General features: G+C 42.8%; 1 protein-coding gene across 1 annotated transcript; it reads left to right on the forward strand.

Moving 5' to 3' along the window:
- Window positions 1–2,133: 2,133 nt before the first annotated feature.
- On the forward strand, window positions 2,134–11,348 carry LOC131648843 (uncharacterized; the record flags this gene model as incomplete). Its single annotated transcript, XM_058918573.1, has 6 exons — window positions 2,134–2,956; window positions 3,050–3,543; window positions 8,160–9,636; window positions 9,712–10,404; window positions 10,492–10,837; window positions 10,946–11,348. Coding segments are annotated over exons 1-6 (4,236 nt in total), but the record flags the coding sequence as incomplete, so codon positions are not given.
- Window positions 11,349–13,878: the final 2,530 nt, after the last annotated feature.

The following is a 13,878-nucleotide window of genomic DNA, read 5'->3' on the forward strand; positions in this document are numbered from 1 at the left end:
AAATTTTGTTGATTTTTCTTAATTGTTTTAGTCCTTTTAATAAATATTTTCTTCACAATATGTTTGAAATTCCTTTGTTTTGACACTTCTTTGTATATAACTCTCTAATAGACTTAGGAGTTAAATTTTTAGTCTCGTTTTGTGTATAGAATTAACAGATGTATGTGTGCTTGTGAGTATCATTTGTTTGCTATAATTCTCAATTTTATTTGTCACATATTGATTTTCCTTTACCTATTCCATGTATAGCTTTTTCCGATTAATAAATTGTATAGTTTATCATTTTAATTCCCATGTGTAGACAACTTAGACTAGATTTAGAAATAGTTCCCTTCTTTCATTCTTTTCTTTTCAACTTTTAAAATACGTAATAAATATCGATGAAGATCATATCGTTACTATATTTCATAGTAAGAAAGAAATGATTGGGGTGTAGGCCCCGATGTATGTTCTTTCCTACTTAGCGGAGAAGAAATGGTTGAAGTGTGAAGCTTCGATGTATTTCTTAACCGTTGTTTAGAGAAACGATCGTGGTGTAGGCCTCGATGTGCATTCTCTAAATATTCACAAAAAAACTCTTTTTGTATCTCCTTTACTTAGCGGAGAAGAAATGATTGAGGTGTGAAACCTCGATGTATTTCTTAACCGTTGTTTAGAGAAACGATTGTGGCGTAGGCCTCGATGTGCGTTCTCTAAATATGCAAAACAAAACTCTTTTTGGTATGATCCGAGTCACAAACAAATTCCCTTAAAAAACACCAACCAAAAACACTTCAAAAAACCTAATAAATGTTCAGACTTAAAACAAAAGTGAGGAAGTGATGCGAGACCTTGTAGTGGGTTCTCGTCATCATGGAATTACCCTTAAAAGATACAAACCAATCTCTTTTTCTCCTTTCTAAGGGCAAGTTATCTCCGCTCCATTGCATCCTAGGCTGTCCCCTTGTGCAAGAGCGTGAGCGTTAACGCCGCCCAACTAAAAAACACAAAAACAAACAGAAAATCTTTAGCCGAGCTACGGTAACTCTGATTCCTGAAAAGGATACGTAGGCAGCGGGGTAGGGCCCGTGCGAGTACAATTCTTTATTTTCCCTACATTTTGCATTCATTTCGCATTTAGACATAGACATAGTACACACCCTTTAGATAGAAACAAACATAGGTGGATACCATCGAGTACGATGGGCGTGAGGGGTGCTAATACCTTCCCCTCGCGTAACCGACTCCCGTACCTAGATTCTCTGGTCGCAAGACCTTGTTCTTACCCTTTGTTAGGTTTTCTGATATTCCTTTCCCTTATGGGATAAATATATTGGTGGCGACTCTGTTCATTTTTCGCGAGCGTGCGACAGCTGGCGACTCTGCTGGGGACGTTGCTAGACCTGTTGCTGGTCCATCCTTAGTGAGTCGATCCTAGCCTGCGTTTGTTTGTTTATTTACTGGGTGTTTATTTGTTTATGTCTATACCTTGTATATATGTTTGCATGTTTATTTTTCTGCTTGCATATCATGTTTATTTCTGTTTGCACATCATGCATATGGATTATATTCTGTGTTCCTTGGGGTCTTCTGTTCTGTTTTGCAGGTTGGGTGGGATGTTCTATGAGGTAAAAGGTCCATTACCCAGACCGAGCATACACTTAGTTTAGCGTGGATAGTTATGTTGGCTCTCGTGGCGCTTGGCACGTAGAGTTGGCATAACATACCACAACCAGGAGAGAACTCGGTGGGGCGATCTCTGTCCGGCATGCTTATGGCCGTAGGCAGGCGCTCTCATTGTTTGTTCGAAATTCCTGGCGACCATTAGGGACCACTTGTCCGTGTCTAGGTTCACCTGTGAGTGGGGAGGGATATACATGACAGGTACCGTTGGTGACTATTGTTCTTATGGCTGTGTGGCACCTATGCCGAACCTTTGACCTTACGACATGTGATTCTGCTCAAAGACGACACAACAACTCTCTCATATTGGGGGAACCTCCATTGCATCATTTTCATCATGGCATATTTATTTTCAAAAAAAAAGAGAAAGAAAAGATGTAATAAAAAAGAAAAAGGAAAAAAGAAAATAGTATTATTTCTCATATGCATGCCATTTTTCAGGGTATCCGAGGTTATTATTCTTCACCCAGGATGGCTAACAACGTGACCGCTACCAGAGAAGCTACAAGGCGTACTCACACTTACAGTTTCCATCGCGAAGGCTTGATTCAGTTGGGGCAATTGGGTGGATTGATCACTGGTCCTAATAAAACTGTGTTCACTGAGAATTATGGAAACATCTTGACTCTTTTGGACTCACACGTCGACGAATGGGGTTTATCTACTCTTCTCCAGTTCTATGATCCTGACTTGCGTTGTTTCACCTTCTCAGGCTATCAGTTAGCTCCCACTCTCGAGGAGTACTCTTACTTTCTCAATATTAAGGTTCAACACAAGGTTCCTTTCGTTTGTGTCCCAGAGAAACCTGATTTGGACAACATTGCCAACGCTCTTTATTTGAGCATAGAAGACGTCCTTGGGAATTGGAAGAAGAATGGTAACACCCATGGTTTCTATATGAGTTTCTTGGTTGAGAAGGCCCAGGAGTTGGCCAACAAAAAGATGTGGGAGGCTTTCAACGCCCTTCTGGCCGTTTTGATCTATGGGATCGTGATGTTCCCTAACATTCACAAGTTCGTTGATCTGGCCGCTATATGTCTTTTCGTGGATAAGAATCTGATCCCTAATTTGCTAGCCGATACGTACTATTCCATTCACTCTCGATATGGGAAAGGAGGAGCCATAAGAAATTGTTTGCCATTGTTATACACCTGGTTTAAGTCCCACTTACCTACAAGTGGTCCTTTCATTACTTCTACTCAGAAATGGCCTCAAAGGATCATGGGGCTTACCGGAAATGACATTGTCTGGTGTCCCACTGGAATGGACGTGGAGAAAGTTATAACTAGCTGTGGTACTTTTGACAACGTTCCTCTCATAGGAACAAAAGGTGTTATCAATTATAATCCTAAGCTAGCGTTGCGTCAGTTGGGTTTTGCACTTGAAGACAAGCCTTTGGACAAAGAGATATTCGAATCCGTTTGCTTTGAAAAGGGAACCAATCCAAAGGGTCTAGAAAAAGTGAAGAGTGCCTGGAATAGCATCCATACAGATGATCAGATTTCTCTAGGTGAAAAGAATGCCGTTGCCAAACAAGCCTACACAGATTGGGTTGAAAATAGAGTTAAAGATCGCCTGTTGCCTTTCCCGAAGGTTAACCCATTGTACGAGCAACCACCTAAGATTCCAATTGCCACTATGCCTGCTGAGAATCGTACCCAGGTAGATTTGGAGTGCACCCAATTGCACGAAAAGAAGTCAGATGCGCAACCGAAACATTGTCTTGTGGATCAGAAAAGAGTTGAGTTGACATACGAAGCCAAAATGCTGAAGGGAGGATCTTCCAGAGTTCAAAAGAGGGCTAGAACCGAAAAAGGTGAAAAAGATACTACTGTTATTGTTGAGGATCACCAGAAAATCCTAAAAAGGGCCATGAAAGAGGCAGAAGAGAAACTCAAGCGAGAGTACCGAGAAGACTTGAAAGCTTATAAGCTCAAGATAGAAAGGGATGCTAGAGTTGAAGTGAAGAATCTGAAAACGAAACTGGAAGAAGAGACCACTAAAAGAATGGCAATTGAGACTCAACTGAAAGGAAGTCACCTCCGTAATACTCGACTAACAGAAGAAAATGCCAAGCTCAGAGATCGAATGATGGAGGACATATCTGAGAAAGATTATCTCCCAGAATGCAAAGGATGTGATGAACTCAGGGAGTGCTGCAAGAAGCTAGATGGGCATTTGTTTCGCAAAGATGAGGTGATCCAAAGCCTCCTTAAAGGAAGAGATCGAGAAGCAACCAAGAAACTGTTTAATGAAACTAAGAAGTGGAGCGATGAGCACTTCAGACAAGGAGGACCTCTGTTTTATATTCAGATGGATTGATGTTTAAGTCTGTATGTTTCGACCACCACCAGACTTGTTGGATGGGGTCTTTTATTTCCCTTGTTGAACTATCTTGTTGATGTATGGCTTGCCCAAGTTTAAATTTCTGTTATGAATAAAAAAGAACTAGTTTCTCTTGATACTTATCCTTTGTCACATTGTTAGCTATTCTGGATCAATATTGAATCTTGGATACTCTGAAAATGGCACATCACGTCATACGCACACATGCACTCATACATTCACATTATCACATTGCATTTTTCAGGTTATTGTACAAGAAACTAATTGGGGTCCCTTTCAGCAACAGATTTCTTTTCCGACGACGAAGCTGACTTTCTTACATCCTTACCGTACCCGGAGCAACGAGAGACTCATGGATCAATTCGAGTAGAACCAAGCTGCCCTCCGTAGGGATATGGATGTTATGGGGGAGAGAATGGCCCAACTTATGGAGACTCTCCATGCCGTTGTTCAAGGACAGGATGAACTCAGAAAGAGTGTCGCTAGTTTGGTCAAAGATACTCCTACCAATTCTGCTGACGGAGGGGTGAAAACTAAAGAGACTCCTATTAATGAGACACTTAAAGTGGTGGACGACCACCATGAGGTTATTGATCTTGAACATGATCTCATGCTGAGTTGACCGAGACTGCTAAGATGTACCAAGCTCTTGAAGAACGCCTTAAGGCTGTTGAGGTCACTAAAACTTCGAGTTTTAACACTGCTGCTATGTGCTTGGTACCTGGGATTGTTATTCCCCCGAAGTTCAAGGTGCCGGATTTTGATAAGTACAAGGGAGTTACCTGCCCAGAGACTCACATTCGTTCCTACTGCCGTAAGATGGCCGCTCACGCTGAGAACGAACCTCTGCTTATGCACTTCTTCCAGGATAGTCTCACTGGAGCCCCGTTGGAGTGGTATATGAAACTCGAGAGGTCTAATGTCAGTACTTGGGGAGAACTTGTTGATGCCTTCCTGAAACAATACCACTACAATACTGCTATGGCTCCTAGCCGTGCCCAGCTGCAAAATATGTCACAGAAATCTGAAGAATCTTTTAAGGAATACGCCCAGAGATGGCGTGAACTTGCTGCTCGAGTCCAACCTCCTTTATTGGACCGAGAGTTGATCGATCTGTTTATGGGGACTCTGAAAGGGCCGTATCTTCAGCACATGGTTAGTAATACTTCTCCTTCTTTTTCGGATGTGGTCATCATTGGTGAGAGGGTTGAGAACTGTGTCAAAGCTGGTACCATTCAAGGTGTTACTAATCCTAGCAACTCAAGTGGTAATGGTAAGAAGCCGTATTCTGGGTTTGTGAAGAAGAAGGAAGGTGAGACTAGCGCCGCTTCTGTTGACCAAAGCCGAGCTCCTGCATATTCTGCTGTTCCACCTCCTTATTATCCGATGCCTTATGCTGTTCCTAGCCCATATGTCCCTCAGGCATATGCTGCTGCTCTTCCACAACCATGGATGGCACCCCAACAGCCTTTCGTACCACAACAACAAGCTGCTGCTCCTCAGAATCGTCAACAGAACCCTAGGCCTCAAGGTCAAAGGGGCCCGCAAAGAACAAGATTCCAAGATAGGCGTATCGATCCGGTTCCGATGTCATATGCTCAGCTTCTCCCTCAGTTGCTTGCTGGTCAATTGGTACAACTCCGTGAACTTGGACCTCCACCTAGTCCTCTCCCTCCCGGTTATGATGTTAATGCTCGATGTGAATTTCATTCAGGGGCTCCAGGCCATACTATTGAAAAGTGTAGAGCATTCAAATTGAAGGTTCAGGATCTCCTTGACGACAAGCTTATCTCGTTCGCTCCTACTGGTCCTAATGTGCAGAATAATCCTATGCCTCCTCATGCTGGTACGACCAATGCTATTGAGTTATGTGATGATCAGATCCTGGTAAATGATGTTAATGAGGTTAGGATGCCGCTAGCAGTTATCAGAGAGTATCTTATGCAACAAAAGGTTTTGTGTGAATTACATGACTACTGTTTGCAATGTTCTTCTAATCCTGAGGAGTGCACTAGGTTGAGAGAAGAAATCCAGGAATTAATGGATGAAGGTGTTCTTAGAGTGGAAAGGGTCGTTCCTGTCAAAGATGTGGCTACTTTAGAGATCCCTTACTACCCTGCTGAGATATCAAAGACTCAGGACACTTCTTTGGTCATTCATGCTCCGAGTACTCCTTTGGTCATTCAGGCTCCGAGGACTCCGTTGGTTATTCAGGTTCCAAATGTTCCTTCGACTCCTTCAACCTCGTCTCTTGTTCCCTCTCCTGTGAATGATTCTAAGGCTGTTCCTTGGAGTTATAATGCCGTGTATATTCGAGGGAAGAAGTTTGACTGTCCTCCAGTGGGAACTTCGAGTATCACAAATATTGCTGGCACTAGTGGCATTACCCGTAGTGGTCGGATCTTTGCTGCCCCTCCTCCGCCTCCTAGAGAGACCAACAAAGAAGCTAGTACACAAGCAAAAGGAAAGCAAGTTGCTGTTGATCCTCCTGTAACACGTAATGCCCAAGATGCCGAGCAACTCTTGAAAATCATTAAGAAAAGTGATTACAAAGTGATTGACCAACTTGATCAGACCCAAGCCAAGATCTCCATCTTGTCTCTCCTGGTACATTCTGAAGCTCATCGTGATGCTCTGATGAAAGTTCTGGCTTCCGCTCACGTGACTCAAGACATTACCGTGCCTCAGTTTGAAGGGGTTGTGACCAACATTGCTGCTGGTAATTGTTTGGGTTTTTCTGATGATGAGCTTCCACCTGAGGGTAGGGCACATAACAAAGCATTGCATATCTCCGTCAAGTGTCTGGATGCTGTGTTGTCTCGAGTTCTGATTGATACAGGTTCTTCTCTTAATGTGATGCCCAAGGCCACTTTGTTTAAGCTGAGTATGGATGGGATTATGATGAGACCATGCACTATGAGCGTTAGAGCATTTGATGGTTCTAGAAGGTCCGTAGAAGGAGAAATTGATCTGCCTGTCTTGATTGGTCCTCACATGTTCTACATTGCCTTCTACGTTATGGATATAAACCCTTCATACACTTGCCTCTTGGGTCGTCCTTGGATTCATGCTGCTGGAGCTGTGACATCCACTCTCCACCAGTGTTTGAAATTTGTTGTGAATGACAAGATTGTTGTGATCACTGGTGAAGAGGATTTGATAGTCAATAATCTGGCATCATACCGTTATGTTGAAGTGGAGGGAGAGATACAAGAGACACCTTTTCAAGCCTTAGAGATTGTGTCAGTTGACAAGCTCCCTGTGGTCGAGAATAAGAAGGAACTCGGATCGCCCCTCTCGTCTTTAAATGATGCTAAGGCTTTCTTAGAAGCTGGTACTCCCCATAGTGCCTGGGGCAAGCTGATTGATGTTCATGAGAAGCGAGACAAGTATGGCCTTGGGTATCAGCCATCTTCCTCTACTCAGCTCAGCATAACTCCTGGAAAGAAGGTGATTCCCCCCATTTCTCAAGTGTTCGTCAGTGCAAGCACCAATTCTGGAAGTCAGGTTCTCGCCGTGGATGATGATGATGAAGAAGATCTCTCCAGATTCATTTGCAATGCTGCGCCTGGACAGGAACTCAACAATTGGACTATCTTGGACATCCCCAAAGTCACTTTTATGGAGATGTAATTTTCTTGTTTCAATAAGTCATATGCTTCGCCCTAAGCATTTTTGACCTCTTGTATAAAGAAGGGCCCCCCATGTGTTTCAATTTGTTTAATATTGAATGAAAATCATATCTTCGCATGCAATTACTGTTCCATTTCTTTCATTTTTGTTTTTACTTTAAAAAAAAAAAAAACTTTTTCAAAAATGGCAAAGATTTCCTTCTTTCTTCCTTTTTATGTGTTGCATTCTAAGGCATAAATCATCCATCGTGCAGATCCGGCTCGAACTCCATCAAAAATGATAATGTTACAGTTCCACGTCTTGATATCTTTGAGAATCCAATTGACCAAGCTGATGAGAATAGTGGGGAAGATTGTGAAGTCCCCGAGGAATTGGCAAGACTTTTGAGACAAGAAGAGAAATCTATTCAGCCACATCAAGAAGCCATAGAAATCATCAACCTCGGTACGGAAGAAGCAAAAAGAGAGGTCAAGATAGGTGCCGCTTTGCAAAGTGATGTAAAGAGAAGGTTGATTGAGCTGCTTCGAGAGTATGTTGATATCTTCGCCTGGTCATATGAAGACATGCCTGGTTTAGACACGGATATAGTTATGCACAGGTTACCGCTCAAACCAGAATGTCCGCCTGTAAAGCAAAAACCGCGAAGAACTCGACCTGATATGGCTTTGAAAATCAAGGAAGAAGTTGAAAAACAGTTGAAGGCTGGTTTCTTATCTGTGTGTGAGTATCCTCCTTGGATTGCAAACATAGTACCTGTTCCTAAGAAGGACGGAAAGGTACGCATGTGTGTTGACTACCGAGATTTGAATAGGGCAAGCCCGAAGGATGATTTCCCGCTGCCTCATATTGATGTGCTAGTCGACAACACTGCTCAGTATTCGGTGTTCTCTTTCATGGATGGTTTTTCTGGCTATAATCAAATAAAGATGGCTCCTGAAGATATGACCAAGACTACCTTTACCACTCCGTGGGGTACGTATTGTTATAAGGTGATGCCTTTTGGTCTTAAGAATGCTGGTGCAACATATCAACGAGCAATGGTGACCCTCTTCCATGACATGATCCATAAAGAGATTGAGGTGTACGTCGATGATATGATTGCAAAATCCCAAACTGAGGAGGAACACTTGGTATATCTTGAGAAACTGTTTGCTCGTTTGCGTAAATTCAAGTTGAGGCTTAATCCAAACAAGTGCACTTTTGGAGTGCGATCTGGAAAGTTACTTGGATTCATTGTGAGCCAACGAGGGATTGAGGTCGACCCTGATAAAGTAAGAGCAATACAGAACATGCCAGCACCGAAGAATGAAAAAGAAGTTCGAGGGTTCCTTGGGAGATTGAATTACATAGCCAGGTTCATTTCTCATCTCACTGACACCTGTGAACCCATCTTCAAACTGCTGCGCAAAAATCAAGATATCCGTTGGGATGATCATTGTCAAGAAGCCTTCGAAAGGATCAAACAGTATCTCCAAGAGCCACCAATCCTCATGCCCCCGGTTCCTGGAAGGCCGCTTCTTATGTACTTAACTGTGCTTGAAGGATCTATGGGGTGTGTGCTGGGCCAGCATGACGAGTCTGGTCGAAAAGAGTGCGCCATTTATTACCTGAGCAAAAAGTTTACCGATTGTGAATCCCGCTACTCACTACTCGAGAAAACTTGCTGTGCTTTGGTATGGGCTGCTCGCCGACTGAGACAGTATATGCTGACCCACACCACTCTATTGATCTCAAAAATGGACCCGATAAAGTACATCTTTGAAAAACCGGCTCTTACAGGGAGACTAGCCCGATGGCAAATGCTTTTATCAGAATACGATATCCAGTATGTCACACAGAAGGCCATCAAAGGAAGTGTCCTTGCAGATCATCTTGCTCATCAGCCATTAGAAGAGTATCAGTCAATGAAGTTTGACTTTCCTGATGAAGATATCATGAAGCTAGATGATAATGAAGGACCCGAACCAGGAGAGCGTTGGACTCTCACGTTCGATGGTGCATCAAATGCTATGGGCCATGGTATTGGGGCAGTTTTGACTTCTCCTCGTCAAACTCACGTCCCTTTCACAGCTAGAATATGCTTTGATTGCACGAACAATGTCGCAGAATACGAAGCTTGCATAATGGGCCTCGAAGCAGCCATTGATATGAGGATCAAGATCCTTGAGGTTTATGGGGATTCTGCATTGGTCATACATCAAGTAAGAGGTGATTGGGAAACACGACACCCCAATTTAGTTCCTTACAAGGACTATATTTTGGAGTTGTTGCCCGCTTTTGAGGAAATCACTTTCAATCACATCCCCCGAGAGGAAAATCAATTGGCAGATGCTTTGGCTACTTTGGCGGCTATGTTCAGAGTTAGCTCCCCTAAAGAAATGCCAGACATAACGATCCTCCGTTACAAGGAACCTGCACATATGTTCCCCGCTCATTGTCTCACTACTGAAGATGTGTATGATGAAAAGCCATGGTATTACGACATCAAGAGGTATGTTGAGAAGCAAGAGTATCCCGAAGATGCTACGATTGGTGATAAGCGAACGCTTCGAAGGTTAGCATCCAAATTCTTCTTGTCAGGAGACGTCCTGTACAAAAGAAACTATGATTCAGTTTTGCTCAGATGCGTGGATAGACACGAAGCAGAATTGATCATGCGGGAAATTCATGAAGGATCTTTTGGAACTCATTCCAATGGACATTCTATGGCCAAAAAGATCTTGCGAGCAGGATATTATTGGATGACGATTGAAAGTGATTGTTATGTGTATGTGAAGAAATGTCACAAATGCCAAGTGTATGCTGACAGAATTCATGTCCCTCCAACTCCTCTGAACGTTCTGACATCACCTTGGCCTTTTGCTATGTGGGGCATAGACATGATTGGGCGCATAGAGCCACAAGCTTCAAATGGGCACAGATTTATTCTTGTTGCTATCGACTACTTCACCAAATGGGTTGAAGCTGCTTCTTACAAGAACGTAACCAAGCAAGTCGTTACTCGCTTCATCAAGAAAGAGATCATATGCCGATATGGGGTTCCAAACAAGATCATCACTGATAATGGGTCCAATCTTAATAACAAGATGATGGCAGAGTTGTGTGAAGAGTTCAAGATTGAACATCACAATTCATCACCCTATCGGCCAAAGATGAACGGCGCGGTCGAAGCTGCTAACAAGAATATAAAGAAGATCGTCCAGAAGATGGTCAGAACGTATAAGGACTGGCATGAAATGTTACCGTTTGCTTTGCATGGCTATAGAACTTCGGTTCGTACTTCAACTGGGGCAACTCCCTTCTCTCTTGTCTACGGTATGGAGGCCGTACTACCTGTCGAAGTGGAAATTCCTTCGTTGAGAGTCTTGATGGACGCCAAACTCGATGAAACTGAATGGGTTCAAACGAGGCTTAATCATCTCAATCTAATTGAGGAGAAACGCTTATCTGCTATCTGCCATGGCCAGTTGTACCAAAAGAGGATTAAGAAAGCGTATGACAAGAAGATTCGGCCTCGAGAATTCCACACAGGTGACCTAGTCGTAAGGAAGATCTTGCCAATTCATACCGATCCAAGGGGCAAATGGACTCCCAACTATGAGGGACCATACATTGTGAAGAAAGCATTTTCAGGTGGTGCTTTAATCTTGACAAAGATGGATGGGGAAGACGTTCCACTCCCAGTCAATTCAGACTCAGTCAAAAAATACTACGCATAAAAGACCCGCTAGGTCGACGTACCTAGGCAAAAATAAGGGCATCCTGGCAAACCAAAAGGGTTTGGGCAAAAATTAGGGATAAAACAAAAAGAGAAGAATAACCCGCTAAGTTGAAAACCCGAAAGGGCGACTTAGGCAAAAAGGGGCATCCCGCTGGATTGAAAACCCGAAAGGGCGATCCAGGCAAAAGTTAGGGATCAAAAGCGAGAGGCTGCAGTCTGAATATCTTTCACAAAGACCCCTATACGCCCTTGGCAGAACGGACAGATCAATCCAACCATTACCCTTCTGAAGCAAAGCATTGAGAGGATCGAGGATATGGGAATTGTAGCAATATCAGTTTTAATGGAAATTCGAGCATTTCTCTTTGCCATTTTGCTTTTTGCATTTTATTTTCCTTTCGCAACTACCTCATTTAGGAGTTGCTTCCTTGTACAGAAGCCTATTCATAGGCATTCCATCAATAAAAAGATCTTTTGATAAGAAATGTTCTTTCCTGCTTTCATTTTTTTTCGCATGCGAGATGTGATTTAATTCGTTATTAAACATTGCATTGAAAACATGGGGAATAATAATCACAAAATCAAAACGAAACATGATGTTACATAAACATAAAAGTGCTCTAAGGGGCACCATTTGCGTCCAAACGTTGTTTTCCGTGCAGGTTGCAGGTTCTAGTCGTCATCTTGGCTTACGACATGCCACAAAGGGCGTCATCATCCCGCGTGAAAGTTCAAGCGAATAATTCATCAGTACTGGTAAGCATGAAGCACCTGAAAAGGTCCATATCCCTCTTCCATATGACAGACGAAGAGTGGTCTCTCAAAACCCACGTTTCCCCAAGCAGTATAAGATGTAAGGAAAGTCGAGCAAAGTCACTTCCTCCCCAACGGAGTTATGTTCTAATCCTCCACACAGTTGCCAATCATCTTTGGCACTATGAGGTTTTCAACGCCCACCCACAATGGCGTCTCAAGATCACAAGCAACGGACCCCAATGATCCTACTCTTCTGTCCCACCAAGGGCCTTTATTTGGCACTCTCTGCATATAGTTTCCATTGCATATAACATTGCATCCTCAAAAGCGTAGCGTATCCATCAAAGGGGATCACTACGCCATGCATCAAAATTCAAACATGCATACAAAGCATAAGCCAGATAATACAAATCATCACTCAATCAAGACAATAATACATCCCCACGCAAAAGGTTGTCCTTACAAATTCCGATTGATATCTGCTACTACATCTTAAATCTCTTCCAACCACGGTGCCGATGCAAGGTATCTTCAATCTCTGATGAGTGTCTGACACAATGTCTTCTTTTGTCCCTCGATGTCGAGTCGATGTTGAGTCATAAGATCGCCACGAGATCTTATCCCTTTCCAAAGTGTGGAAAATCGCCACGAGATCTTATTCCTTTCCAAAGTGTGGAAAATCGCACGAGATTTTCTTTCGATGTTGAGTCATAAGATCGCCACGAGATCTTATCCCTTTCCAAAGTGTGGAAAATCGCACGAGATCTTCTTTCGATGTTAAGTCATAAGATCGCCACGAGATCTTATCCCTTTCCAAAGTATGGAAAATCGCACGAGATTTTCTTTCGATGTTGAGTCATAAGATTGCCACGAGATCTTATTCCTTCCCAAAGTGTGGAAAATCGCACGAGATTTTCTTTCGATGTTGAGTCATAAGATCGCCACGAGATCTTATCCCTTTCCAAAGTGTGGAAAATCGCACGAGATTTTCTTTCGATGTTGAGTCATAAGATTGCCACGAGATCTTATTCCTTCCCAAAGTGTGGAAAATCGCACGAGATTTTCTTTCGATATTGAGTCATAAGATCGCCACGAGATCTTATCCCTTTCCAAAGTGTGGAAAATCGCCACGAGATCTTATTCCCTTTTCTTCTGTTGACGAGTTGATCGCCACGAGATCTTCTCTTGATGTTGAGTCATAGGTCCCACGAGATCCCTTTTGTTTCAGTCCTGAAGATCGTACGAGATCCTCTCCTGATGTCGAGTCGATGTTGAGTCTTAGATCGCACGAGATCCCTTTTGTTTCAGTCCTGAAGATCGTACGAGATCTTTTCTTTCCTCTCCTGTTGTCGAGTCGATGTTGAGCCGTGGATCGTACGAGATCTATTTCCTTTCAGTCATTGTTTCATGAAACATTTCTTTTGGGAACCTTGTATTGGCACCTTAGGCTACGTTACAAGCTATCACCCTTCTTCCAATTACTCACTGTAAATATGTCCATCAGAAAAACAAATTCTCTTTCCCCAGCAGATATCAAACAAAAAATAAGAGTAACACTTACACCATCTTCTCTTTAGGACAAATTTCTGGTACTTTGATATTTAATCTTCTTCTACCTCGAATGTTCGAAAGGCTAACGCCAATCTCACCTTCAGGTTTAAGATGATTAAATAGGGGCAGCTGCCATACCCCAAATTTGTCCTACCCCTTTACTTCTAACTGGCTTAGGCTTTACATTCATGTACATACATCACCTAGGC

The sequence above is a fragment of the Vicia villosa genome, linkage group LG2, assembly GCF_029867415.1.
Source record: "Vicia villosa cultivar HV-30 ecotype Madison, WI linkage group LG2, Vvil1.0, whole genome shotgun sequence".
In the NCBI taxonomy this organism is placed as follows: domain Eukaryota; kingdom Viridiplantae; phylum Streptophyta; class Magnoliopsida; order Fabales; family Fabaceae; genus Vicia; species Vicia villosa.